Genomic DNA, 26,730 nt, shown 5'->3' on the forward strand with positions numbered 1-26,730 from the left:
AATGATGTCCTCTTACTGGGCTCTTCTTGATAATGAAGTCAGTGCCTTGTGTGGACGTAGTTCCGTGCTGGAGTTGTGAGTACCCTTTTTACAGCTGGACATGCAGGAAAACTGAGGTTGGTAACATTAAGCTTGTCTGAGACTTAGACATCCCTGTGTGTTCAGAATGGAATATTATCAAATACACCACAGCACAGATACCTTAAGACAAGCTCTGATGAACCCTTCTGTACTTCCATTTGCCGTGCATAAATTGCAGTACTTTTTCTTGTAGATTTTGTGCAGCTGAAAATATCTGAAAAGGTGTGAGAGTACTGCTATGAACAGAATAACCTGTGTTTTACATTCATTGGGTGCAAATGCTTGTTCTCTCTCTTGCTTTGTAGACTCTATAACAAGTCTGCGGTGCATGGAACCATTCCCTACTCTGCTGGTTATCCCAAAGTGCAAATGTGAATCTCCACATCCAAACAGTGATCAGGGAAGGGTGAACTGAGGGCAGCACTCCACGCAGATGTACTTTGTTGAATTATTCTATCGGTTATGGCAAACGTAGGAGCAAGGGACAAAGGCTCTTGGTTCACGTCCTATTTAGACAGTTTGTGACAGAGCAGAAAACCCATCCTGAGTCTCTGTAACCATGCTGCCTGCCCACATTCCTCATGCCGTGGTACTGCTTCATTGCAGCATCCCTGTGGAAGTTCCCTGTGTTTGTTTAGAAATGGGAGGTGCTGGGGGGTAGTAATGCAGTCATGAAAAAAACAAAGCCATTTTGAGGTGATTTGTCGTACAAATTTGGTAGTCTCTTATGATGGAATTACAGCCTCAGTGGATAAAGGAAGAGCGACTGACCTCATATACCTGGATACAGGTTGGGCGGAGAATGGCTTGAGAGCAGCCCTGAGGAGAAGGATTTGGGAGTGCCGACTGATTGCAGTGCAACACAGCCAGCAGTTGCTCTCACAGCCCAGAAGGCCAACTGCATCCCGGGCTGCATCAAGAGAAGGGTGACCAGCAGGGCGAGGGAGGTGATTCTGCCCCTCTGCTCTGCTCTCGGGAGACCCCACCTGGAGCACTGCGTCCAGTTCTGGGCCCCCAACACAAGGAGGACTGGAGCTGCTGGAGCGGGTCCAGAGGAGGACCACGAAGATGATCCGAGGGCTGCAGCACCTGCCTGCAAGGCCGGGCTGAGAGACATGGGGCTCTTCAGGCTGCAGAAGAGAAGGCAGCAGGGAGACCTTCTAGCGGCCTTCCAGTGCCTGAAGGGGCCGACAGGAAAGCTGGGGAGGGACTTCTTGTAAGGACAGGTAGTGACAGGACAAGGGGAAGTGGCTTTCAACTGGAAGAGGGTCGATTTAGACCAGAGGTTAGAAGGAATTCTTCACTGTGAGGCTGGTGATGCACTGGAACAGGTTGCCCAGTGAGGCTGCGGATGCCTCCTCCCTGGAAGCATTCAAGGCCAGGCTGGATGGGGCTGTGAGCAACCCGGGCTACAGGAGGTGTCCCTGCCTGCAGCAGGGGGTCGGAACTGGATGATCTTTAGGGTCCCTTCCAACTCAAACCAGTATATGATTTTATGAGTCTGTGAGTTTAGGCTAGACGGTTTCTGTGCTGTAGTCTCTTTCCATTTTGTTTTAATTCAATGTTCTTAATTATATTCTCTAACTGGAATATTGCATTACAGGGTTCTATAAATTAAGCCAAGAAAGCACTCATTTATATTTAGACTTGAGCATGTTCTAACACTCTTTTTTTTTTTTTTTTTTTTTTTTTCCCTAGGGTTGGAAGGAATCTTTTCCTGCATCTTGTGTCATGCCTCTTAACGATGAATCATTACAGAGTTTCAGTGCCAAAGGTTATCTGTCCTTCCAGGAGTTCAACCTGAAATTCCTCGCTGGAAATTTTGTTGTCTTGTGTCCTTTGTCGGTAGTACTGAAGATTTAATTGTTGCACATCAAGAAGCAAGTTCTATCGCTTGTCCCTTGAGATGCACTCTTAATTATGGCAAGGTGAGCAGCTTTGTTATGGCTTAATATCCTTCTTGAAATGAAGGGCTCATTAGCAGCACCACTGCCTTTCCTTCTCATGTGCTCAGAGCCCACGCACTGCAGTTTACAATTGACTGAAATGCCAGTGCTGCTTTCAGCAGTTCACTGCTGTTAAAGTTCACAGCTCTTTGATGTATCTGTTTATTTTCTGTCTGGAAGCCGTGTCTTCCTGTCACTTTAATTCTGTCAGTGGTTTAGTTTACTAAGAAGGCTGCCTTCTTGGAAAAAACAGGCTCAACTACCTACTAGACCTCATTCCAGCAATGTCAGGTTTTTGTTGTTTTTGGTTTTTTTTTTTCCTTTTTCTTTCCCAACCCTCCCCTTCCCTCTCCCACCCATCTCCCCCCCCCCTTCCGCCTTGGCTCTATTGTAATAGTTTATCCTTTTAATGAGAGAAGGCTACAAGTTACTCTTTTTAAGTGAGATAAGTCCTTGTGAGCTCTATTTTTTTCTAACCAAGACTGGGAAATCGTTTGCCCTTATTTGTATTAAATGGATGTCTATACTTTACCGCAAGTCATTAGTTCCATAAAGAGATTGCCTTTCTATTGATAGCCTAGATGGGGGAAATCAGGAGTAAATTGCCAATAAATAGTGTACTTGTAAGCACTATTGATTCTCTCCAAGCCACAGAGAAATGAATGTACAAGTGAGATACTTTAAAAGGGAGGGGAAAAAAAAGTAGTAATTAGAGATTGTTGAAAGCTTGTAGGGGTGCCTTCAGGTGAGAGGCTTGCAATGGTTTTGTTGTTTCAGTTTTTGTTTTGGGGTTTTTGTTTGTTTGTTTTGTTTTATATTTGTTGTTGTTGTTGAAGGATATGGTGTGTAAAGGTAAGTGCTACGGATATAATAGCAATTCTTTTGGTCACCCTCAGAAATCTTGGTGTCAGTTGTTAGAAAACTGTAGAATCAATACAACATTTCCTGTAAATCATAGTTTCTGTGTGGCCGGGGGAGTGCCCTAAGCTGCCATGTGAAAGGAGTAGAAAGTATAATTTCCACAGAAAATGAACATTGGGTGGGATTCAAATTTATTTTTCCCCACTTGGGTCTTAGAAGTCTTGAAATGACCTTTCTGAGCTGTTCAGGGAATGCCTTTGTGTATTGTAGTGGCTGTTCTGCTGTCCTAGGCATTAAGATCCAATTCTGGAGCAGAAAAATCTGAGTTGGTATGGAGAAGATTAGACTGTTTATAAGCTGAAGGACATCAGAATTCTTCCAAGGGGAGCTGGAAGAATAGTAGATCAGTGAGGTCCACTAAAGTCAAAATAATACTGATTTTCAGAGACCTGGGTGAATATGGAAGAAACATACAAGAAAGCAATCATCATCTTTGTCACTAAATTATAGAGATGTATTTGAAGGTTGGACAACTGGGTGGATAAGGAATTGGCTGTATGGTTGCATCCAGAGAGTTGTAGTCGGTGGCTCAGTGTCCAGGTGGACACCTTCAGCAAGTTTGCATCTGACATCAAGCTGAGTGGTGCAGATGATGCCCCACCTGACGGGCCTGGGAGATGGGCCCGCATGGCGGTGGACTGTGGTGGACTTGGTAGTTAGGTGGATGATTACGTTGATGATTTTAAGGATCTTTTCCAATCTAAATGATTTTATGATTTTCTGGGCTGTCTGTAGAAAAGACAACAGAACAAAACCAGTCTAACAATAGGGCAAAGCTATGCTATGATAGTATTTACTGCTGGAACCATGTTCAGTGATACGGCTCCTAACGTTTTCTGTGCACAAATTCAATGATGAAATTGGTACTTGTAAGAGGAAGGCCACTGCTTAAAGAGTATCCTGATAGAAAAAGCGGTGCTGCAGTACTGCAGAAAGTACTGCAGAATCTCTGGAAAGCCTTTTAATTGTGATTGATTAGGGAATTCTCCTGATGGTATGCTGTTCTTCATCACATTTTCTTTGAGACATTGGACAATGATAAATGTTGGACATACAGCAGATATTTAGTTATACTACATACAATACTGGAATAATCTTGAATGCCTAGAAGCAGAACAGCTAAATAAAATTTGTTTTATGTGGGTATCCTTAGTAACAAAAATATAGTACTGGACTGATGCAAAATAAAGGACACAGACTACTTTGGACTGAATTTCTTCCCTGAAGGTGGAAATGCAGTTCATCACTAAAGATTGAACACTAGGGAAACACAGTGAAAAAGCCTTTGGAAAGTGCAGTGGAATTGCCAGATCACAGCTTGAACCAATGGTTGAGCACCATGTGGCTCATCGTGTGTGGCTTACCCAGGGAGCTCCAGGTGCAAGCAGTGCCCCTGAGTGAGTGGAAGGGGTGGAGGCTGTATCTACCCATCTTCTCTCTCATTTAAGGGTTAGAAGCTGAGGAAGCCGTATCTCTCTGAGATCACACTTCTTTTGAGTTATTGCCAGTTATTGGAAGGGGTGAGTCAGTTCTTTTGTCCTTCTGTTCTATAGCCTATATCTAAGGAAAAGGCTCTGTCATTGCCTTTGCTCCAAGTTTAGGCAAGCCAGGCAGCCAAATACCTTTAAAGGTATTCTGTTATAAGCCTCCTAAAATATTTAGTATGGCATTTCTAAGTAACATAAGGGGGTAGTTTGGATAGGGAAAGACTGCCCCTTTGAATGAAATTTTGCAGGGACACACCCAGGACTCTTAAAATCCCTGTATCATGGGTTTACTTCAATAATTGAAAAGTGGGCTCCTTGCAGGGTGGAGGAAGTATTGTAGAGTCTCTGCCTGCCTGGCCAAGTATTTCCATGCCCTTAGCAGTATACTGACTACTAAAAATGACAATTGGCCATATCTGTTATGGCACGGCCACTTTTTGATGATGGCTTTAAATTGGTTGAGCAAGTCCGAAGAGGCTCTGGCTGATGAAAATCAAGAGCAGAAATCCCTTGCAACCTTCAGACTGGACCAGAGGTCCTATGTTGAAGTAACACTTTATTAGTTGTGAAAGAATATTCAGCTGGTTATGGCACTAGTGGATACCAGAGCAGAAACATCTAATATATATGGTGACCCAATCTATTTTCAGGCACTAAGGCAGTGTTTGAGGGGTTTAAGTTAAGGCAGTGTTTAAGGGGGGGGTTTGAGGGGCAGATGATCTTTATAACCCAAACATGGTTGAAACTGGGGGTTGGAGGTCTCCCACCCCAGCAGTACAGGGTGTCTATCACCCCAGTTCCAGATTATATATTGGAAATCAACATTCTGTGGGGTCTTAGTCTCCAGACTAGTGTGAGAGGGTTCAGGCTAAGAGAAAGATGTATCAGCTTCTGGGTAGTGCAGGTAACTTTAAGGCAAGAACTGACCCCACTTGTTTGCAGTAACTACGCTGAATTACAAATAAAAAACAATATAGACTCCCTGGTGGGGAATGCCAAGGCTTTGCTGGAGGGGCTGGAGAGAGTAGAGATTATAAGACCTGCACTCAGTCCATATAACTCCCCCATGTGGCCAGTCAGGAAGTCAGATGCTATGTGGTGAATGATGGTAGGCTATGAAGAACTAAATGAAGTCACACCATCAATCCACATAGGCATACCCAATATCGCCTCGCTCGTGGATGCATTAAGTAGAGAAATAGAAACATACCACTGAGTTCTGGATCTGGCGAATGTATTTTTCAACGTTCCAATTGTTAAGAAATCCCAAGATCAGTTTGCATTCAAAGGGCAGGCAGTGGACTTTTCAGGTCCTTCCTCGGGGTACATGCGTTCGCCTACCTTTTATCATAATCACGTGTGACTTGGCAAATTGGAATAAACAGTCTATTGTCAAAAATTCCACTACATCGATAATCCGATGTTGACATCTGACTCAATGGAGGCATTAGAGGAGTCAGTAACTTCACTAACTGCCTATTTACAGGAGAAAGGATAGGTTATAAACCCATGGCAATGGTAAGGTCATACGTAAGGTCCAAGTGTTCCTGGTTCCCACGGCATCAAAGTGGTTGCAGGAGTTTTTGGATATATTACAATATTGGAGATCCCTTATTCTATACTTTGTGCAACTGTTAAAACCTCTGTATCAACTAACAAAAAAAGGCTAAGTGTGGGATTGGAGTAGAACAGAACAAGAAGCCTTCCAACAGGCAAAAATAGCTGTTAAACAGGCCCAGGTGCTAGGCGTATTCCAACCCTTGCAATCAAAGTAGATGTGCATGTAACTCAAGAGCGGTTCCACTCGGGGTTGTGGCAGTGCCAGAGTTCTATTGAAACTCCACTATTTGGGTCCTGGCTGCAGATTTGGTGTGGAGAAGAAGAAAGATATGGTATGCCTGAGAAGCAATACCTGTTCTGCTCTGCAGGTGGTAAAACCAATAACCCAGACTACAAAGCTTATTATTAAAACAACTTTGCCAGGTCAGGGGTGGGTAGAAGATCAAACCCACATTCCTGAGATGGGGGGCGGCCCAATCACAAGCAGTGGTGTGCTGGGTCACCTGCCCTACAGTCCAACAGGAGCAGGCCTAATAGATATAAGGGGATCCTGAAGGCTGCTTTGAATGCAGATTCACAATCCTTTCGGGGGTGGACCAAGAGACTCGATGAACCCCTGTGGAACTTGCATGAGAGACCAAGGAATGGCAGACCCAGTGCTTTATGAATGTTGCAAACAACTTGGGCCTCCCCGGTAAGTATACAAATTGCAGGGGAGGACACCTCGCTCAAGCCACGAGTTGGCACCTTGAATAATCTTCTGCTCCCCGCCCCTGAGGACCTAGAGCCCAGAAAACACCAGGTAAAATGGCCTTGGAAGGTGCAAGTAGGACCAAAATGGTGTGGTCTACTTGCACCTTGGGGAGATTATTAGAGGTTGGGGAATCAGTGAACCTTCCGGTAGTTAGTACATGGCCAATGGAGTTGGCATACCAGTTTTCATTGCAAAGGGGGCATTAATCATGTCCACGTGCCCTTCCCCCCCTCTTTTGGTACCTGATGCAGCAATTCAGCCACAGATATCAGGCCAAAGGGTGTGGTAACAAAGGCCAGAACATGCTCCGGTACAAGCAGAGGTGTTGACTCAAGACTGAAACATGGCCTGTATCCTACTGTGGTGTGCAGACCTACTTCTCCTTGTATCTATTAAGCATCTGTACTACTCCCCTTGAGGTTGTTAAGTTCACAGGACCACTGGTAGGAGCATGCTCCAGTGCCCACGGGGAAACATTGTGACACTCGATGGTGGAAAGCTGAACTTTTGGGGAATGGTGAGTGTGATCCTGAAGTGTTGCTGGTCCTTGAAGAAGATATACCTTCAGAAGGTACATCAAGTAGTGGCCCAGCAGAACCGCCGAAAAGACTGTCAGTATTGCCTTCAGTGCCTTAACGTCCTATTTCATGTTAGGTATTGTACATGCATCGTAATGTACATTGCCTTTTTGGGTCACCAAAACAGCAGGAGCTCACCCTACCTCTTGCTCAATGGTGGGTTCATGCTATGAAGGGAAGGAGTGCAGTGGAACTGCCAAATCACAGCCTGAACCAATGGTTGAGCACCAGGTGTTGTTAACTCAGGGAGATCAGGTGCAAGCAATGCACCTGAGGACTGGAAGTGGGAAGTGGGGGAGGATAGAGCTGCCCCTGCTCTCTCCTTCAAGGGTTAGAAGCTGAGGGTGCTGCATCTCTTGAGATCACACTCCTTTTGAGCTGGTAGTCATTGGAAGGGGTGAGTCAATTCACCTTTTGTTATCTGTTCTGTATTGCAGGAAAAGGCTCTGTCATTGCCTTTGCTTACCCCACAGTATACAAAAAAAGCTTCTGTAAAGCTTATATAAAAAGGGTAGCAGAAATTCAGTAAGTTTCAAGACATGACAAATGTGCTGTTGTATCTATGCTTTTTTCACTATTAAGCTATATTATGTGTATTTAAGAGATACTGTCTGTTTTTTGTTTATTTGCTTTTAATGCATCTCTTGTCTTTTGTTCTGAAAAACTCTTGTTGAATTCATCGTCTTTTCTTGCTTTATTCTTTTCTAGATCTTTACTTGTAGCAATCTTTGTTCCCATAATTTTGATGTTTAGGTTTTATTAAGGATATTTGTTGGACTTCTTTCCAGACAATTAAAAACGAATAAAAATACTTTATAAAAATCAAAAGTTGGCAAAGTACTGAAGAAGAGTCTTCCCTGGAAACAATATTTATTCTGTGCTTTGCCTTTCCTTGCAGCTTTCTTCCATATTCATTCAGTTTTCTGAAAACTGGTATTATTTATAGAGCTAGCTTTTTAGAAAAGATACTAGGACAGAATTGAATTTACACCACCTGAGGGCACTGTAATACTATTTCACTTTGTTATAAAGAAAAATACAAAGGGGTAGTGTTTTAAACCATCCCTATTTTTCTGCCTCTTTGGATTACTATCAAATTTCAAAATAAGTGTGCTACTGAAGCAAATGAAAATCATTTCAAAGAGTAGTTGTAGTTGGGTCTCCTGGAAACTGTGTCATTTTTCTCTCATTCACCAATATTGTTTCACTGTTTCCTGGGAGAAGAGTGTAATTTTAAATGCAGTGCTATTTTCAATGACCTGTTACCTGTGTGGCAGTGATGGCAGAGTGCTTGGTTGTGCTGTGGGTCTGGACCTATTTGCTGCTTCTTGCCTGTATTCGAAAAAGTGCAGGGCTGATGTAAATGCATCAAATGATGCATTCTTGTGCATATATTGCTTTACCAGTGTTTGACAGTGAGGAACAGGAGAAGTAAACTGCTCCCCTATGTTGACACTATTTTGCTTACTTGCTTAGTTTTGCTAGGCTTACCGTCTGTCTATTCCTATGCAATTTTCTCCTTATCTTCTCTTTGAGTCCTCTACAGTAATCTGATATCAATTGCCTTCTTGTTATTTTCCCTACTCTAGTGCAGGGAGCAAGTTATCAAACATAGTTCAAACAAGAAGGGCAAGCGTTTCTGTGCCAGAAGGCAGATGGGTTTCTAGACTGAGTGGTTTGGTCAGTGTGCTCCTCTCCTTCAGTAAGATTGTGACAGAGCTCCTCTAACGTGCATCCTTTTGAAAGTACACATCAGTACCTTTTTGCTCAGTTTGTACCAGACAAAACAATTAAATCTTCATGTCAGATACTATGTAATACTTGTAATTTTTTTAGAATAACTAAATGTGCTCTTGCTAGGGGGAAAAAATACTAAGATGATTTGCTGAACTAATGTGGGAGGCTCCCATAGCTCCAAAATAAGGGAGAGGGCCATCAAAACTGTCTTCTGCCAAAGTGGCTTTCTAAGGTATTCACGCAGTTCCATGATAGAAATTACTGGATTGACTTTTGTGTGTGCAAGTTTGTCACGGAGTTGACCAGATCAATCTATGTCCGTGACAGGGGCGACAGGCCTCTGCCCTCCCCCCCCCACCCCAGTCCCACAAAAATGGGAAGGAAGGAAGGGAGGAAAAGAGCAGCGGCAACAATCTATGGAGGAAAACTTATTTTACTATAATATCGGAATACAAAATAACACAATATATACAATTTAATTGAAATTGAGATTAATAAATCAGACAAGATAAGAGAGAGAGAGTTCCCAGGACCGATTCAAACCTGAAAAAGCTTGGAACGGCTAGGAAAGCACCTCCAGCACCCACTGCCAGGCAGCAAGAGAGCGCCCCCCCCACCCGGAAGGGCCAGATCCCGTGACTGCTGTAATGGACAGGGATAGGTACTTGGAACTGGGGCAGTGACACTTTAATGCCCCGTACACTACATGATGTTTTGATGTGGAATACTGAAACCCAAAAACAAAAAACAAAAACAAAAAAAAACATAGAACCATGACATTCCACCCCTTATTCTACATCGTTACATCATGCTTAAAATATATATACATATATACAAACAAAAAAATGATTAAAATGCATTAGTCACACATGGCTATATATATATATATACACATAGAACCATGACAAAGTTGTTGCCTTTCCAAGTGCTTAAGAGCAAGCTGTCGATGCGAGTGTTCAAAGGGCTCATGACAAGCAGTTAGCACAGTCCTGAGTCATGAGCAATCACTACATTTTTAAACAGTTGTTTTAATGGTCCGTGAGTACATTCAGAAATAATTCTGGAGGTAGCATTCTTCAATGAAGCAACTAGTATCATGTCTGTATAATGCTCCTAAGTCATGTATGCTATTTGGATTGACAAAGAAATGCTGATTTATTTTTTTTTCTTACATATTTGTGTCTATAAGTGAACAAGCTTAGCTAATTTTCTCACGACAGGAGTTCTTGGTAGTTCTATAGTGTACTGAGCAGTACATGGAATAGACTACTCCAGTGCAGTCGGCAGGAGCAGGGAGGTGATTGTCCCTCTGTACTTGACAGTGTTGAGGCTGCTTCTTGAGTGCTGCGCTCAGTTCTGGGCTCCTCACTGCAAGAAAGTCATTGAGGTGATGGGGTGCGTCCAGAGAAGCGCAAGGAAGCTCTGCACGGTCTGGAGCACAGGGCTTATGGGGCTGAGGTTGTTTAGTCCAGAGAAGAGGAAGCTCAGGAAGACCTCACTGCCCTCTGCAGCTCCCTGAAAGGAGGTTGTGGCATGGTGAGGGTCGGCCTCTGCTCCCAGGTAATGGCAATAGAATGATAGGTGATGTCCTCACTTCGTGCCATGGAAGGATCAGATTGGATGTTTGGAAAAAATTTTTCTCCAAATAGTGATCAGGTGCTGACACAGCTGCCCAGGAGGTGGTGAAGTCACTGTTCCTGGGGGTGTTCAAGAATAGCTGGCACTGAGGGATGTGGTTAGTGGGCATGGTGGGATGGGTTGGGGTTGGACTTGGTGATCTTAGGGGTCTTTTCCAACTGTAATGATTCAGTGATCCTATGAAGGTATCTGTGCTATCTAGAAATTTGTGCGTTCCACCTCAGGGGCATGAGTTGAGACTTGCACATAAGAATGCGCACTGCATAAGGCTGGCCAGTGCTTCAGTAGTTTTAGTAGTAGTAATATTTTAATTAGCTTTGAGTTTCTGTTACTTCGGTTCTTTACTTTGTCTCAGTGTAATTGGAAATTAGGTTACGTTTTCAGTTATGGGATTAAATATATTAAAAAAAAAATTAAACTATAAACCACGAATACTCTTATGGGTAAAAATACTGTAGAAAACATGGAGAGAATATAATCACAAAAACAAGGTGGGAAACTAAGATTTAAGTCCCCCTAATAGGAAGACAGTAGGCAGAGATGTACTTTCATGCTTACTAATAACAGTATCTCAGCTTTTATTCTGATGTTTGTTGAAATGAAAGATCCAAACTCTTTCACAAAGCTGTAGAGAATGGTAGCTGAGAATAGGAAACGTGAAGGTAAAGATGCAGCAGAATAAGCATCCTGTGTACTTCCATTGTGTTTCTCAGCTCCAAAAAAAAGCTTTGGAAAAAAAAAAAAAAGTTCCATAGAAAAACCACTGAATGAAATAAATGTTAATGCAGCTTTTTCTTTTTGCAGTGTTTTTTGATACGTAATTTGAGCAACACTAGTCCACTAGTCCTGTGATATCTTGTCAGCATGGAACACTATGCTCTAACTGTGTGTAGTTGTGTAACTTTGGGTCAGCACTGCAGTAGTCTCCAAGTTGAGTTCAACAACCTTTGTAAGTCCTTTCCCACTGGAAAATTTTCTATTTTAAGAACCTTTTTAACAGCACTGTCTATATGTAAAATCATGAGGCTTAAATTTTCTTAGATACAATCTAGTTTACACTTTCTACCCTCTTAAGTGACCAATACCTTTTTTTTTTTCCATGATGGCACTAATTTTTCATTTGATGTTCAATTTGTCAAATGAGTGATGGCAGTAATCCTTTTTTTTTGTACCATTTTCTTCACCTTTCCAAGTCATTTTTTTTTTTTTTTTTTTTTGAGGTTAATCCCCCACCACTTCTTCGCTTTCTGTTCTATAAAGATGGAAGATTGGATTTATTTCTACTTAATTGAATGTAAAATTGTTCAGAAATATTCTAACAAGTTCAGATAAGCTGAACTGTAAGTACTACATGCATCTTGTAAGTTCTTATGTAGGACATAAGGTCTATTTAACTGTTGATGGTATAGAAAAAATCTTTGTGCTCAAGTTTGCAAGGAGCAAAGTGCTGGCTAACAAAATCTGTCATTAAAACAGGTGTTAAGTCTAAGGCTCAGACTTATACCTTTCCTCCTTATAAGAAGGTATGGAAAGAGTTCAAAAGGACTTTCTCAAAGGAAGAAAATCAGAATGACAAGTCAGAGGAAGGCAAAGATCATGCATTTTTAAGGAGAAAAAAAAAAAGCCTCCTTTACCTACACTTGAAATATGTGAAATTATATCCTAACTTAGCTATAGAGCGGTGCAGAGAGGAAGATGTCAGTTAACTCTACTTAGTGCATACCTAAATTGTATGGAAAATGAAATGTTTTAATACCCACTATCGTGTAGTAGGAACTTATCTACAAGCATGCCAGAGTATGCAGGCCACTTCCAAACTGGAAGTCACAAAATGTTAGTGCTAAATCAGATCAGTGTAATCTACTTATGAGTCATGTATCAAGTTGCATAACGTCAGGAGCTTTTTCGTGAGTTAAGGAGCTTACATTGTGTTGGATCTCAGTCATGCCCTGCCTGTTCTTAGTGGACGTTTATCTGTGTTCATGGCAGCTTCTGCTTTTTGTATCTCCCCATGATCTTGCAGGAAAATGATATGGTGGGATACAGTACTTATAGAAGAGTCAAGATAAGGCAGTGCTTTGTCACATTGCCTTTTGCTATGGCAAGTTCACAGTTAGCTTATCCTGCATCCCTGCTTAAGAAAGCCTCATCTGTCAATACACCCTCTGCTTTTCTTCCCAAAGCAATCATTGTAACAGGTTTGATGGGATCTCATGCTTAGATTGTGCCAGACAATTTGTTTTGATTTAGAAATAATCCAGATCTTTCTGCAAGCATTTTACTTGCATTCTGAAGCTCTGCACACTTCTGATATTGTGGATCTGAAAGACTGCTTTGCAAACCTCAATCCACTATTTAATATATGTAGAAATCTATTACTGATATCTAAGGGTAAAAGGCAAAGCCACACTTAATCTCATGGATTGAGTAGGAGTTTTGATTGCATTTTGATATAGTATCTAAACGAGAGGCAAAATTAAGGTTTTTCTACACTGAAAACTGATCTCTGAGGAATTTATGGATTTTCAGTATATTGCAGAATTGTCTTTTAGTAGAGTCTGCATCAAACTTGCATACTGATTTGCATCTAAAAAACCAGGAAGACGATGAAGGTATGTAAATAATGAATTACGGCGAAAAAAAGTACAACACTGACAAGTAAGACTTGTTAGATAAGTGCTGGCTAGCCAGTGTAAACTGCAAGCAATCTTAACATCAAGATATGCATCAATATTTGTGCTTGTGTTCAAGGAGGTAGTCCTGGAAGTGCTGGCAAAAGCATGTAAATCATGCCCCACCTTGGGAATATTCATACAGGGAATGCACAATGTTGTCTGGAGAAAAATTAATTTTAAAATCAACAGTGAAGGTTATAAACAACTTCTGTTCCATACCCTTCCTTCTCAAATTAGTGAGCTTTGTTTTCATAGAATTACTGAATGGTTAACGTTGGAAGGGACCTCCAGAGATCATCTGGTCCAACCTCCTGCTCAAGCAGGGTCACCTAGAGCCAGGGACCCAGAATGCTGAGCTTGCAACCTCAAGCTTCTGTTTGTGAAGGGCAGTGACACAGAGCTATGATTTTGAAAATTATTACAAAAAGTGGAATGTTTGGTAAACAAGCTGGCTTCATGTTACAGAGCTGAATGTTCTATGGTATTTTTGGAGATGTATGTGCAAGATGACTTTGTTAGAACTAAACTATCAGTGCTGTTCAGTAATTTTTAATGTAAATATAAACACACAGCATTCAAGAACTAGAAGATAGATATTTGTGTAGCTTTATCTGGCTTGCAAGGTCTGTTTGCAACAGTATGTGTAACATGTAATGTTCCAGAAATAATCAGATAAAACCAGACAAGCAGAACACCTCCTTTCAAATGGTTGGCTTCCCCTTTGATAATCCTATCATAAATACTTTAAGAAGTCTGTAATGAATTCACCCAGCATGAAAAGAATATTTTTCTAATAAAGCAGGGGCTGTACTCAGGGATGGACACAAGACTCCAGTGAGATCCCAAGTCAAACTCCTGCTGAAGATGCAAAGAACTGAAACTACAGCATCTTCAGAGACCCCATAAGCATTCCTTTTATACAGACCACAGTGATTCCATCCTGCTGCCTCGTGGACTTGACATCAAACAGATGAAGTTCAATGTTTTTTCTCATCCTCAGTTTTGCAGTTAGTAACACAGGAAAGTAATGACTAAATTTAAACCATACGCTGAGTAGGATGCAAGAGATAAAGTTGCTCATGAAAAGAAGGCAGTGGATGTAATCTTTCTGGATTTTAATAAGGCTTTTCATACCATTTCTCACAGCATCCTTCTGGTTAAATGGTCCAACCAAGATATGCAGGTTTCTGCTACATTGGTGGCAAACTGGCTCAACAGCAGGACTTACAGGTTATGGTAAGTGGGACTGTACCTGGCTAGTGACCAGTCAGTAATGGTATGTTTCAGGGCTCAATTCTACGTTTTTATCATCATCTCGGGGGGTTAAATGCATCTGTATCAAGTTGAATGATAATTCTAAACCAGGAAGTGTTGGGAGCATTGGCTGATCCTCAGCATCACAAAGTTCACCACAGGTAAATGCTGGGTTCTGTATCTGGGTCAGAGTATTGCTGGGCACTGGGACATCCTGGGAGCCGAGCGGCTGGAGAAGAATCCCTTCAGGAAGGGAGCTGAGTGTGCTGGTGACAGCTGGCTCAGTGTCCCTTGGCAGTAAGAGGGCAAATGGCATTTTGGAACACAGTAAGGTGTCCCAAAGGTGCAGCACGAAGGGTGAGACTGGGTATCCAGAAAAATGTCTTTATCGTGAGAGTGGTCAAACAGTGTAACAGATTTGCTAGCGAGGTAGGCCTACTGGCTGTGATCAGCATAACCAGTTGACAAAGTGTTTGCAGGATCTGACCCATTCTACTCTATTTTGGAAGAGAGGACTTCTAGTGAATTTAAGATGAACTATGATTCAGATAGTTGTACATAACAATTCAGAAGGGTAGATCTGGAATAGATGCAGAATCTCAATGTTAAAGGAAAAAGAGGCAGAAGAATGAGAGGCGTTCACTAGGACGTTCTGCTCTGGCCTGGGATGCTTATCTTTTCACAGCTGAACTCCTCGCTCCTTGTCATTTTTCCAAAAATCTTAATGATGGTGTCCTTATGCTATGTGATATTCTTTCTGGAAAAAGACAAAAAAAAGAAAGTTTGAAGATTGCCTCATTTTACACAAGGCAGAACACATGGACTAGAATTTTCCACAGCACTTGATTCCCTCTGGGCTAGCTATATTTTCTTTGTTTTTTTTTTTTTATTCCTTAAATACATGCACTGCAGTAGCACTAGTGGGCTCCACATAAGCGCCTTAGCACTGCTGTGCAGGAGCAGTGGTCTGGAATACTTCCTGCATTGTGTATGCTGAGTCCATAGAATCTCAATGGAGATGTGGATATTGTGGTGACAGTCATCCTCATGTATTTTTTCAGGTTGTGGTTATTAACCACTTGCATTCTATAAGCCATAGAGAGAGGTCTATGTCTCAATATGCATCACACAGCTGCTAACAATGTGTAGGCTGGACTGGATTGTTCCTGCTTCCAGAAGTGCTAGACTGTCTCTATAACTGAAAGTGTTAGCCTTGTGTGTCAAGTTAGATAAGAGGCACTAATAACAATTAGCAAAATAAAATGTTTCACTGGCAGGCAAATTAATAAATAAAGATGACTGCTGAATCTAACACCATCAAAACAACCAGCCCACAGCAGGGAGATTGGAGTCAGATGATGTTTAAGGTCTGTAGGCTTGTAAAGGGGGCAACAACCATAGGGAGAGGGACACTGCTATTCTTCACTGAAATTCTATGCTCGAAAACCTTTTTTTTGTGATTAACTCATTTCTGAGAAAGCAATCTCCAGTCCTTACTGTGGTTTGTGTGTGTACCTGAATCAGCTGTAAGGTATAGCTACTTGAAGTATCAGAGCAAGTGAAGGATTTAGGTTATCTTGTGGATACCCAGGGCCCAGTTAACCTTAAGCCATTAAAATTGGTGCTGCTGTTATTAGTACCTGAGCTAACAAGTATATCTATATGTGCAAATCCAGTTTTCTGTTAGGCTTCAGACCATTGTGTTTTGTATGAATTGCTGAAGATGTTTGTAGGTTTTGAACTTCTTTTTAAACAGTTGTCAGAGATGTTTCTGAACAGGCTAAATTTATTTATTTTTTTGCTTCTGGATCATCTGACATACTTCCTTATCAGAGTGGTTTAATTTTCTATATCTGTGACAGAAGAATCTGGGAGTCTTGTCTTTGCACCCTACTGTTTCCATGTAATTTGATCTGCTGTTTTCTAAGGTCTGTAGGGAATAATCCACTCACAGAGAGTTCTCGGGATGAGAAGGGCCTGCTTAGTGCCATGCTTGGTATTAGTTTCATTTCAGTGACTTCAGATCTTTTTTTTCCAAATTCCTGTGAGGACACGTTGCATATATCCTCTCAACCATTCTCCTCACCTACCTGCTGTGTTTTCACCTTCTCTCTAAATTCAACCTCTGTAATAGCTCTCTTCCAGAGGATACTCACTGACTGATGGGAATACGGCTAAATGTGAGCTTTGTGCTCTTAAGTGCCCAAAACAGAGGCACGTTCTTTTTCCTAAATTTATATTAAAGTCAAAGGACAGAAGGCAACAAAGTTCCTGTCATGTCCCGATGCCTGAGGTTAATGTCAGAAGTCCAGTATACTTGATGCCATGGCTGAGGTTGACCTTCTGCACAGCTGTGTGTTCATGATCAAGATTGCCTGGGGACATATCCCTTGTGTGTTCCCATCTCTCCTGTCTGCGCACTGTCTGCAGCTGAGCATTATCCTTCTGTGGTCTCACCTCTGCTGTGCTGGGTCCTATGCTGTCAGACTTCTCAGTGCACTTAGCTACAATAAAATGATGGAAGCTACCGACTGCATTGTTTGTTTGTTTTTACCTTGTACCTGTAGTCTTTGGGAATGATATCTAAACGTGGCAGATTTTGAAACAAAGTTAACTTAGATGGGCTTTCTTCTGTATTAGTCAATCTGTTTGACTACTTCAGGGCAAGTCAGCCAAATCCGGGAAGGAAAGAGGGTCATGTTTATCACTGTTGCTCAGTAATGGCTTAGAGCTCAGGCAAAGATACAGTATTGAGCATTTGATTAAAAATGTCAAAGCCTTAGATAGCTTGCAGCTCTGGATGAAATCTGCTTTGCTTACTTTGTAGTGATTGGTCTGATTTTACCCCCACAGATAAGCACTTTGTAACCTGAATCAACAGCTTTTCTTTAAGCAAAGAAAACATGGCTTTGCTTATGTTTTCTTTTTATACGTTTTGTTGAATTGCTCTGTCAAGTTGTGAAATGTGACTAGGTTTTGTTTTTGAGTGGGAATGTTACAGACAAGTGAAGTTTGCTTCAGTGCATGCATTGAGCGTTTTCTTGCACTTCTTCCATAGTCTGAGGCACGTGTTGTCTTCCCACGTGTGGGCAGCCCAGAGCATGGCTGGTCCGGGTGGGTGTCTCCAGCAGACCTTCTGTCTCTGTGGATCAGAACGTGGTCCCAGATGTCTCCAGTCCCTTGTGCTCCCACTGCTTCTCGACAGGCGAAGTCAGTATGTACTGCCTATGCTGATGGAACTGCCAGGTAAAACTCTTTACTGCAACACAGCCAGCTTTATAACTGCAATGTAGACATAATCTCATTAACCATTGCATGTCTGACATCAAGCATTACAGAAATAAGAAGACTTATAAATGTAATCACTCTCTAAAATCACTTAGGATGAGGGCGAGGGTCTATCTGAATGTTGAGCTTTCAGCTGTGATGACACTTGGACAAGTTGTAATTTCTTTCTCATTGTTTCAGTAAATATAAATATGATGCTGAATGCAAAACTGAAGACTGAATTTTGACTTTAGTATCTTCAAATATTTGGTCTCAATCCAGGTTTATGGCAAATTCTATTTACTGTCTTCAGGGACTGCAAAATAGAAAAATGATTTGATTTATCTCATAACAAACTTTTTTTCCCCAATGGTAATTAAGGCTAAAGATTCTCATTGATGTAATCCCCATCAGGATGGTAGGACTGCTTGTATAATTCAGTTCTCTGAAAGAGGTTTTCAGAGTAGGAAAAAAAAATACTCTTAGATGAGAACTATCACATGAGCAGTATTATTACTTTGAATTACCAAGTGAACATAATGGACAACAATTTGCACAGATCATCTGGTTGATATACAGTTTCTGGAGAAAAACAATTGAGGCATTTTCTTGATCTTTATGACCACACACATCACTTTCAAAGCAGATTTACTTTATTGCTTCTTAACAGCTATTTCTTCTATTGAAGTTTTAACAGATTCATTGTGTGAATGCAGATGGGTGAAAAACAGTCAAAAATCTGTGAAGAAAAACTTTCAGAGTGACATTCAGTCAGAACTGGTAGAACTATCATTGCCTTTTACTTCATTATTCTTACGCAGTACCAAAGGAACTGAGTTTAACCGTGCTTTGCAAAGCAGTCAGGACTTAAAGTCTTACCTGCTCATAGGAGGCTCCAAACCGGAAAAGGTCATTAACAGGCGGTAAGTACATGCAGCCTGCTTACAAGTTATCTCCTTTTCCTGTGCTCAATATGCACTTCTCTATTAGAATTAATTGCTTATTCTTCATTAATAGAACACATTTTATTTAGCTTGCACCTTTTTAAGTACTGTCAGTTAATGAAAATCCTGCAGTTATCCTGGTGCTTGTCCCAGAGCAGCACGCTGGAAAAGACTGCTTTTCTGATAATGACTTTTGCAGTGACTCTTGCTTGTTCAGACTTTATTTATAAGGCATCTTCTTACAGAAGGTTCTGCATCAGATTATAGGAATGTACTTCAACAAGTCTATAATCTTATGGTCCTGCACTCTGCTTGCTCCTTTGGAGTTAACACTGAGCCATTTCAGTGAAGCCAGGCAGCAGGAGGAGAGTACTTATCTAAAATTTCCAAAGGTTTCACTGAACGAAGAACTCACACACGAGTTTCAACAGTCTAAAAGAAGAAAGGCTTATATTGGTAGTAGATAAACGAGATTGATCAAAGCAGCTCTGATTAAATACAACTATGAAGTCTGCCATCGAGTTTTGCAGGTGCTCTCCTTTACTTGTGTAACCTGATAATTAAAGTTTTTAGGTTTATAATGTGTAGTAATTCCTATGCATAAATTATAATTTCTGCTGAATTACTGATTTAAAGTAAACGTTTGTGCATTGCCTTTAACTTCTGTTTGCGTGTAAACCATAGACTGGAAAAGCCTGTATAGAAAGCAGAAAAAAAAATGTGGCCTTACTGTGTTTTTAAAAATACTATAGTGTATGTATGTGCCGAGTTCTTATATTCTCATTAGAGATATGCAATTGGAATGGCATTATGAAATACAGCATACTGAAAAATTAATATAAAGAGAAATAATGCCAAAAATCAAGCACAGACCTCTCTTGCTGCTGTTCTTTCATTGTTGCTTTTGTCACGTTATTTCAACAACACCCAACAACTCTAAAGTGGTAGGACTGATTTATGTTGGAGGTGTTTAAAATTTTACTCTACTTTGAAGAGATCCCTTCAGCTTCTTATGGACCTTTTCCTTCCCTAGTGCTTCCCTCCCTCCAGCCCAAGGTGCATTCACTATCCAAGCCACTGGAGAACCTGGCTTTTCCTTGCCAGCTCCTACTGGCTTATATGGCAGCTCTTCTACAGCACTTGCAGTGAGCTGTGCCAGCCACCAGCTCCTGTAGGTGTGCAGCATTCCTACTCCTGGGGCAGCTCTCATGCCACACATGGAACTGCCTGGCAGGAAAGCTTGCCCATCCCAGTTTTCAAAGCAGTTTAAGAAAATCTGCTGTCCCAGCTGGGTATTAGTGCTTATTAACAAAATTACAAAAAAAAAAAAAACAACCAGTGTACACAGTGTACAATTCAAGCTTGTTTCTCTCTACCCAACTTACCTCCTGGCTACACTCTTAGTAAAGAGAACAAAACAGAAATGAAATGTATGTCTGTGCTGTGTCTGATAGTAGAATTTCTCTTAATTTCTAAATACCACAGAACTCTAATTTGAAGCTTCGTTGCTGGGGCCATGAGTTAGCCTGAGACATGAACGGGTTAGAATGCAGTTTCCCTTGCCAAGTTTACGGCTGCTATGGTAGTCCAGCGTTAATCTTTTCAGAGCAGTCCTCCTTCAGTCAGACAGGAGCTTCCCCCTCTGCTATACTCCCAGCAGTGCAAGATGTGGGGAAGATCGCTCCATCCTCACTGCTGACAAAAGGAAAGCTTTGTTTTCACTGTGCTGGAGGTCAGGAAATGATCAGGCAAACGTTTTGGTTTTTCCCACTGAATAAGAATGGTCTGATTTCAGCACTGCTAGTAACTGCTACAGAAGGAGGGAACCAGCATCTGCCATAGCTGGCTCTTATTATGAAGACACAGCATCGGCTCCAGCTGGAGAGAGGCAGGAGATTGCCAGCAGAGAAGGGCAGAAGGCACTCCAAGAGATTTCCTTGCATATCCCTCTTCCCATAATGTTTCGTGGACCCTTACCAGAAGGCAGAAGCATGAAGAGTTTGCTTATATTTGTTTTCTCCTTTTAATCTTGAATGTTCTTTACAGATTAAAAACTTCATTATTATCCAATATTATTTTCATTAGCGAGGAGGAAAAGATGGATGTATTTAGAGCACTTGGAAATGAGACGCTGTTGTCCAATTCCTCTGGTCCTGCTCGATGGGATCCCTTCCACCGTCCTTTGGACTCCATCCAACCCTGGCACTTCAGGCTTGTGGCAGCAGTGATGTTCGTGGTGACCTCCCTGTCTCTTGCTGAGAACCTGGCTGTGATCCTGGTAACTTTTAAGTTCAAGCAGCTGAGACGACCTGTCAATTACGTTATAGTGAATTTATCTGTGGCTGATTTCCTGGTCTCACTGACTGGTGGCACCATTAGCTTTTTAGCCAATCTAAAAGGCTATTTCTATATGGGGCACTGGGCTTGTGTACTGGAAGGATTTGCTGTCACGTTTTTTGGTAAGCTTAATATTGTTTGTAGTTGTATCTTGTTTTCCTTCAGCTTCCTTCGATGCGTTTCACTATCCTGCAGCTTCCTAAATCACTGACCTTGCATGCCTGTGAACGCACTGGATCTTTTCCAGTTATGTGTGTTCTATGGAGGATCTCATATGAGTGAATAATGCGTATCACTGTTGCTGTCATATGTCAGCCTTTTACTGCTTCTATACTGTTCTCTGAATATAGTTCATATAATGAGAAAAAAAAAATGCTAAAAGAATAGCAGTAGTTGCAGGGAAAACAATGTGATTTTAAAAAAACAGACACTTCATTGTTTAATTATTTTCTAGGTTTGTCTCTTGGTGTGTGAGTATTTGGTTAAACAAGAGAGAGAGAACAAATGGCTGTTCTTAAACTATGGACAATATTATGTCACTAAAACATCTTATGTTAGCTGTCCTGCAACTGTTCTGAGGAGCCATGCTGTGACTGTGGCTGCCACCCCCCTTATTGGCTTTTCCTGTGATTCTTTCTCTTGGCTTTGTTTTCCAAGTACGCAAAACATATTGAAGTACTCTAAAAGGGAAAATAAATCATCACCAGGTAGTTCACTTTGTAAATATACCTCTACATGGTAAACAGAAAATTAGTTTAAAGTGGAACATCTAATTACATCGACATACAAGTTCATTCTTACCTCCCACAGGGCTTTTGTGTTGCTGCCAGCTGACATTTCAGTGCTGTTTCAGAAGCTGTGTAGTAAAGCCTTTCTTCTAACTCTGTCACTTCTCTGAGTCAAATGCATTGCTGATCCTCAGCTGAAAAGGAATTCCACTTTTGCTCTCAGGCTGATAAAGCTGCCCAGAAAAGTTTACTGTGGGAGACGATGGTACTATGATGGTCTGTGGCATGGAAGGCATGTCCTGTGGAGTAAGATCAGACTATTTCAAGATTTTGGTGATCACCCAGGTGATCCGTCCCAAATAAACTGATATTTTGATGTTGTGGGCAGCAGTCTGTTAGGTTAGAGCTTATGACAGTCTGAAATATGACATTTTTTGCAAAGATAATGTTTTGGAGATATACCTTCAGTTGTTAGTTTGGAAACTACACATAATGTGCAGTTCTTTAAAGTAAAGCCTAGTGGAAGAAGTAATTGTGAGCTAAGAAGTGCAGTTAGAAGCTTAGCTTTGTAGTCATTATACTAACAAAATGGACAAGTATGAAAATCTTGTGCTCTTAATGAAATATTAAAGCAACACGCATGATTTGCCCATCTTTTGAAAACCTGTCTTGCTGAAAAATGTTCCTGATGTGGTAAGTCAAACGTGGCCATGAGTTGCCCAGAGAAGTTGAACTGGAAAGTTGAAATGAAAAATGAAAAAGAACCTGACTGGATGTAGTCCTGGGCAGCCTGCTGCGTAGATCCTGCTCGAGCCGTGTCAGACTGGACTGGATGACCTCCAGAGATGCCTTCTGACCTAAATGATTCTGTGAGTGCAGTGTGGGACGAGGCTTGCTTTTCAGTAAGCCTATTTGATTTTGATGCTGGGTTTTTTACTGTAGGCATTGTGGCTCTCTGGTCTCTTGCTCTTTTGGCTTTTGAGCGGTATGTCGTGATCTGCCGCCCACTGGGAAATATGCGCTTGAGAGGGAAGCATGCTGCCCAGGGAATTGCCTTTGTGTGGACCTTTTCCTTCGTTTGGACCATTCCACCAACCATGGGTTGGAGCAGCTACACCACCAGTAAGATTGGGACTACCTGTGAGCCTAATTGGTAAGGCCATCCTTGCAGAATGTGGCAGAGTTTAAACTTGTAGCTCATGACTTGTTAAGGGCACAGTTCCAAAGGAAAAGGTTAAGGATGATGGTCTTCTCTGCCAAAAAAGAGGTAGACAAAGATAACAAGAAAAGTTTCCGGGGTTAAAAATAAATATTTTCTAAAACATTTTCCTGAAAAGAGGAGCTTTCATCTCTAATGGAAGTAACTGTTCCATATGTGGGATTTGTTTGTTTTTGTCAGGATTCAAAGAGAAAAAATAGATTTTCAGAAGACTGGATGAAGCCCTGAGCAGTTTGTTTTAGCAGCATAGCTGACTGCTCTTTGAGCAGGAGGTTGGACTACATGTTTCTTCCCACCTAACTCACCCCATAGTTCTTTTGGTTCTGTGCCCATGATCTTACACAGTAAATCTTTCCTAGCCCAGAGGAAGGGAGATAGCCATGGGCTGTCTCTGTGATTTGACTAAAGCTGCATGTGGGTATTTTGATTAAAAACAATTGATGAAATTACTAGTGACATCTCTGACCACTTTGAGAAAATAACCACGATATATACATGATGTATTCTGTTTTATACAGGTATTCAGGAGCTTATAATGATCGTTCCTACATTATTGCATTCTTCACCACCTGTTTTATAGTGCCTTTATTGGTAATTTTGGTATCCTATGGGAAACTGCTGCAGAAGCTAACAAAGGTAAGAAGAATCACTTTCAAGTTACGTTTTTGAAATGTGTATGTATGCAAGCACCTGGAATTTTCACATGTAGATTTCCATAAGGATCAGACATAAGCAGACCTGTTTCTAGGCAGCAAATGTACTCACTTATGTCTTGGTAAAGAATTATTTTTGCACTCATTTTTATTTTTTAGTTTAAAAAATGAAAAGTAGATCCTGGAGGCTGTGCAAAGAGCAGCTTAAAATGAAGGCTGAGTGTTCCCAGTGTCCTGTGAGAGATATTGTGTGTGTTTGTAGATACCTTCACCCAAAAAAAAGGGGGGAAAAAAAACCGAATGGGAGTTATGCATTTGTTTTTGTTAAGGATTTCTCTTTTTTTCAATTTAGAACTGAGAAAATCAAATAATGCAATGTTGATAATAGCTGTTCAAAGTTCAATTAAAAACAAACAGGCTGGGGGGGGAAAAAAAAAGACCAAACAAACAGTAGTAAGGATCATCTGGTCCTTGATGTGATGCTGCAAGCATTTCTTTCTCTTGTGCTCTGAGTTACATCTTAGTCACTTAGTGCACTTTGCATCCAGGTCCATCGAGGGCATGGCTGCAGACCCCTGAGGCTGCCTGGTAGAGCTGTGTGTTGCACCTGCCAGGGCTGCAGGCAGGTATTGGACTGCTCACCATAGTCACCTGCCCAGGTGTTACACCAACAGTGGGCTATGTGTGACCCTGCTGAGCGAGACTTGTGACTGAAAATACCGCTGCTAATTACAGAAATGTATGTAGCACTACTAAAACACAGAAAAAGAAGTAGGAGAACAAATAAACTAGTTCAAATAAAAGCATGAAGACTGATGGAGGACTAAAATAAGCAGGAAAGAATCAAACTTTTCCCTTCCTCCTTTCCATCTTGCCTGGAGGATCAATGCAGTGCAGAACCAGTAGTAATTATTCTTTCGACAGTCTTTATACATCATTTTTAAATGCACCTGTGTTCAGGACTCTCATTTAGTATTATTGACAGATAAGCAGCTGTTCTGTTTCTTTCCAGAGATGACAACACTTCTGCTGAAAAGGAGGCTGGGTTGCCCTCTACTTAGGTAGCGTGTTTATGAAGAAGTGCTATAGAAGTGCTATATGTTTTTTGGATTGGGAATATCTTATATTTGCTCAGCACCTAACAGCCTTCGCTGATCCCTGACAACTTGTACATATGATCTCATCGTTATTGATTTCCACTGTATTCACTCTTTGAATGCCTTGTTTGTTTTCTGGAATTCTCTGTCTTTAAGGTGTCAGATACACAAGGCAGGTTGAGAACTGCCAGGAAACCTGAAAGACAAGTGACTAGAATGGTGGTTGTTATGATCATTGCTTTTCTGATCTGCTGGATGCCATATGCCACCTTTTCTATCCTAGCCACTGCATACCCTTCCATTGAACTGGATCCTCATCTGGCAGCAATTCCATCTTTCTTTTCCAAAACGGCTACTGTTTATAATCCAGTTATTTATGTCTTTATGAACAAACAGGTACTGTATGCTCTCAGAGTGTCTTTTAAGTTCATATTTTTAGTATTTAGTATTGTTTTGTAATGAATAGTTTCTCTCCACCTTATCAGTTAACCAGCATTCCATATCCGTAATTTAGATTTTTTTTTCATCACTACATGTCTACTTAATGCATAGAGTTTTGTGCTGTGTTTCAGTATTGAAATATGAATACTAGTAATCATTAGATTTAGGTATTGGAAAACAAAATCAACTCTTAGTGAACATCAACTATTCTAGTTTTCTGTGAGAAGACTCTTTTTCCAAGACTATCCCATTATGTTTCCATAGTTATTTTGGAATGCAGTGCCAGCAAATTGCTTCTGAGGTTCATCAGGGGAAATGCTGCATCTGTGGTTGTGTGTTCAGAGCAACTTGCAGCATTGCTTGTCCCTGGGTGACGGGGTCTTCTCTGGAATGGGGTCAGAGAAATGGGTGCAGAGAAGTACTGACAAGGGATGAACCAGAGGGGTCGTGTCTGAGCCAGAGGTAGCAAGTATGTTAGAACCTTGAACAGATGTGTGCTGTGAATGTAGGAGGGGGTGGCATCAAGCAGAATATTGGGGTATAAAGGAAAAGAACTAGAATATCAAAGTGAAGGTTGAATGTCAAGTGACGAATGCATTTATTGATTTAGTCCTGCAGTGACAACTATTGGTTATCCCACATCCTGTGGGCAGTACCCTGATCTCCCAGTGCATGGCAGATGTACGCTCGTCTTAACCTGCTCAAGGACATGAATGTGATGGAAACAAACCATCATTGAATATCTAGGTATTAGCATATGAATGCAACTTGTGAGCCTTCAGAAATGACCAATTCAATTCAATTAGATGTGGCTAGCAACAAGCATAAGAGGAAAATGATTTTTTAGACTGAAGCATTCTAGCAGTTTGTGTCTTTTCAAGTTCTCAGTTCTCTGTGGTGCCACAGGTAAATGTATTTTATGGAGCTATTTCTGTATATGACCAATGGACACAGACAATTTCCAAGACTCTTAGTGAAGACAGAAAAAATCAGAAAATGTTTTTAAATTCCTCATGTGTTTTGATTTTTATTGTTTGTTGTTTCAACTTTCAGTTCAGGAAGTGCCTAATACAGATGTTCAGGTGTAGTGCCATAGCGTCTGCAGAGTCCAACATGAGCCCAACTTCAGAGAGAGCAACGCTCACCCCAGACAAAAGGGGCAGTCAATTGTCTACCATGGCAGTACGAAGCACCATTTCTTAGAGGAAAAATGGAGATGAACACAGAAACTGCAATTCTTTTGCTCAGCTGACAGCTTCAGGAAACAAAATCTGTCTCTTGCAAAAGGTAGATATGATCATTAATGCAATACAGCAGTGTGTTTCCTCGTTACCCCATCACTTCATACTAAAGATGTCATTGGGGCCATTGTGCTCTGTCTCATAGACACTAACTTTGAGATTCTGAGCTCCC

The 26,730-nt window shown here is 41.2% G+C and overlaps 1 protein-coding gene across 1 annotated transcript; it reads left to right on the top strand.

Moving 5' to 3' along the window:
• Positions 1-20,940: 20,940 nt before the first annotated feature.
• On the top strand, positions 20,941-26,520 carry LOC306947241 (opsin-VA-like; the record flags this gene model as incomplete). The annotated part of the gene is made up of 5 exons (XM_079536506.1): positions 20,941-21,301; positions 22,850-23,060; positions 23,645-23,762; positions 25,033-25,272; positions 26,371-26,520. The coding sequence occupies 5 exons, from the start codon at positions 20,941-20,943 to the stop codon at positions 26,518-26,520; spliced, it is 1,080 nt and encodes a 359-aa protein (XP_079392632.1).
• Between the last annotated feature and the right edge of the window lie 210 nt (positions 26,521-26,730).

This window comes from Tetrao urogallus (assembly GCF_951394365.1).
Source record: "Tetrao urogallus genome assembly, chromosome: 5".
Taxonomy (NCBI): domain Eukaryota; kingdom Metazoa; phylum Chordata; class Aves; order Galliformes; family Phasianidae; genus Tetrao; species Tetrao urogallus.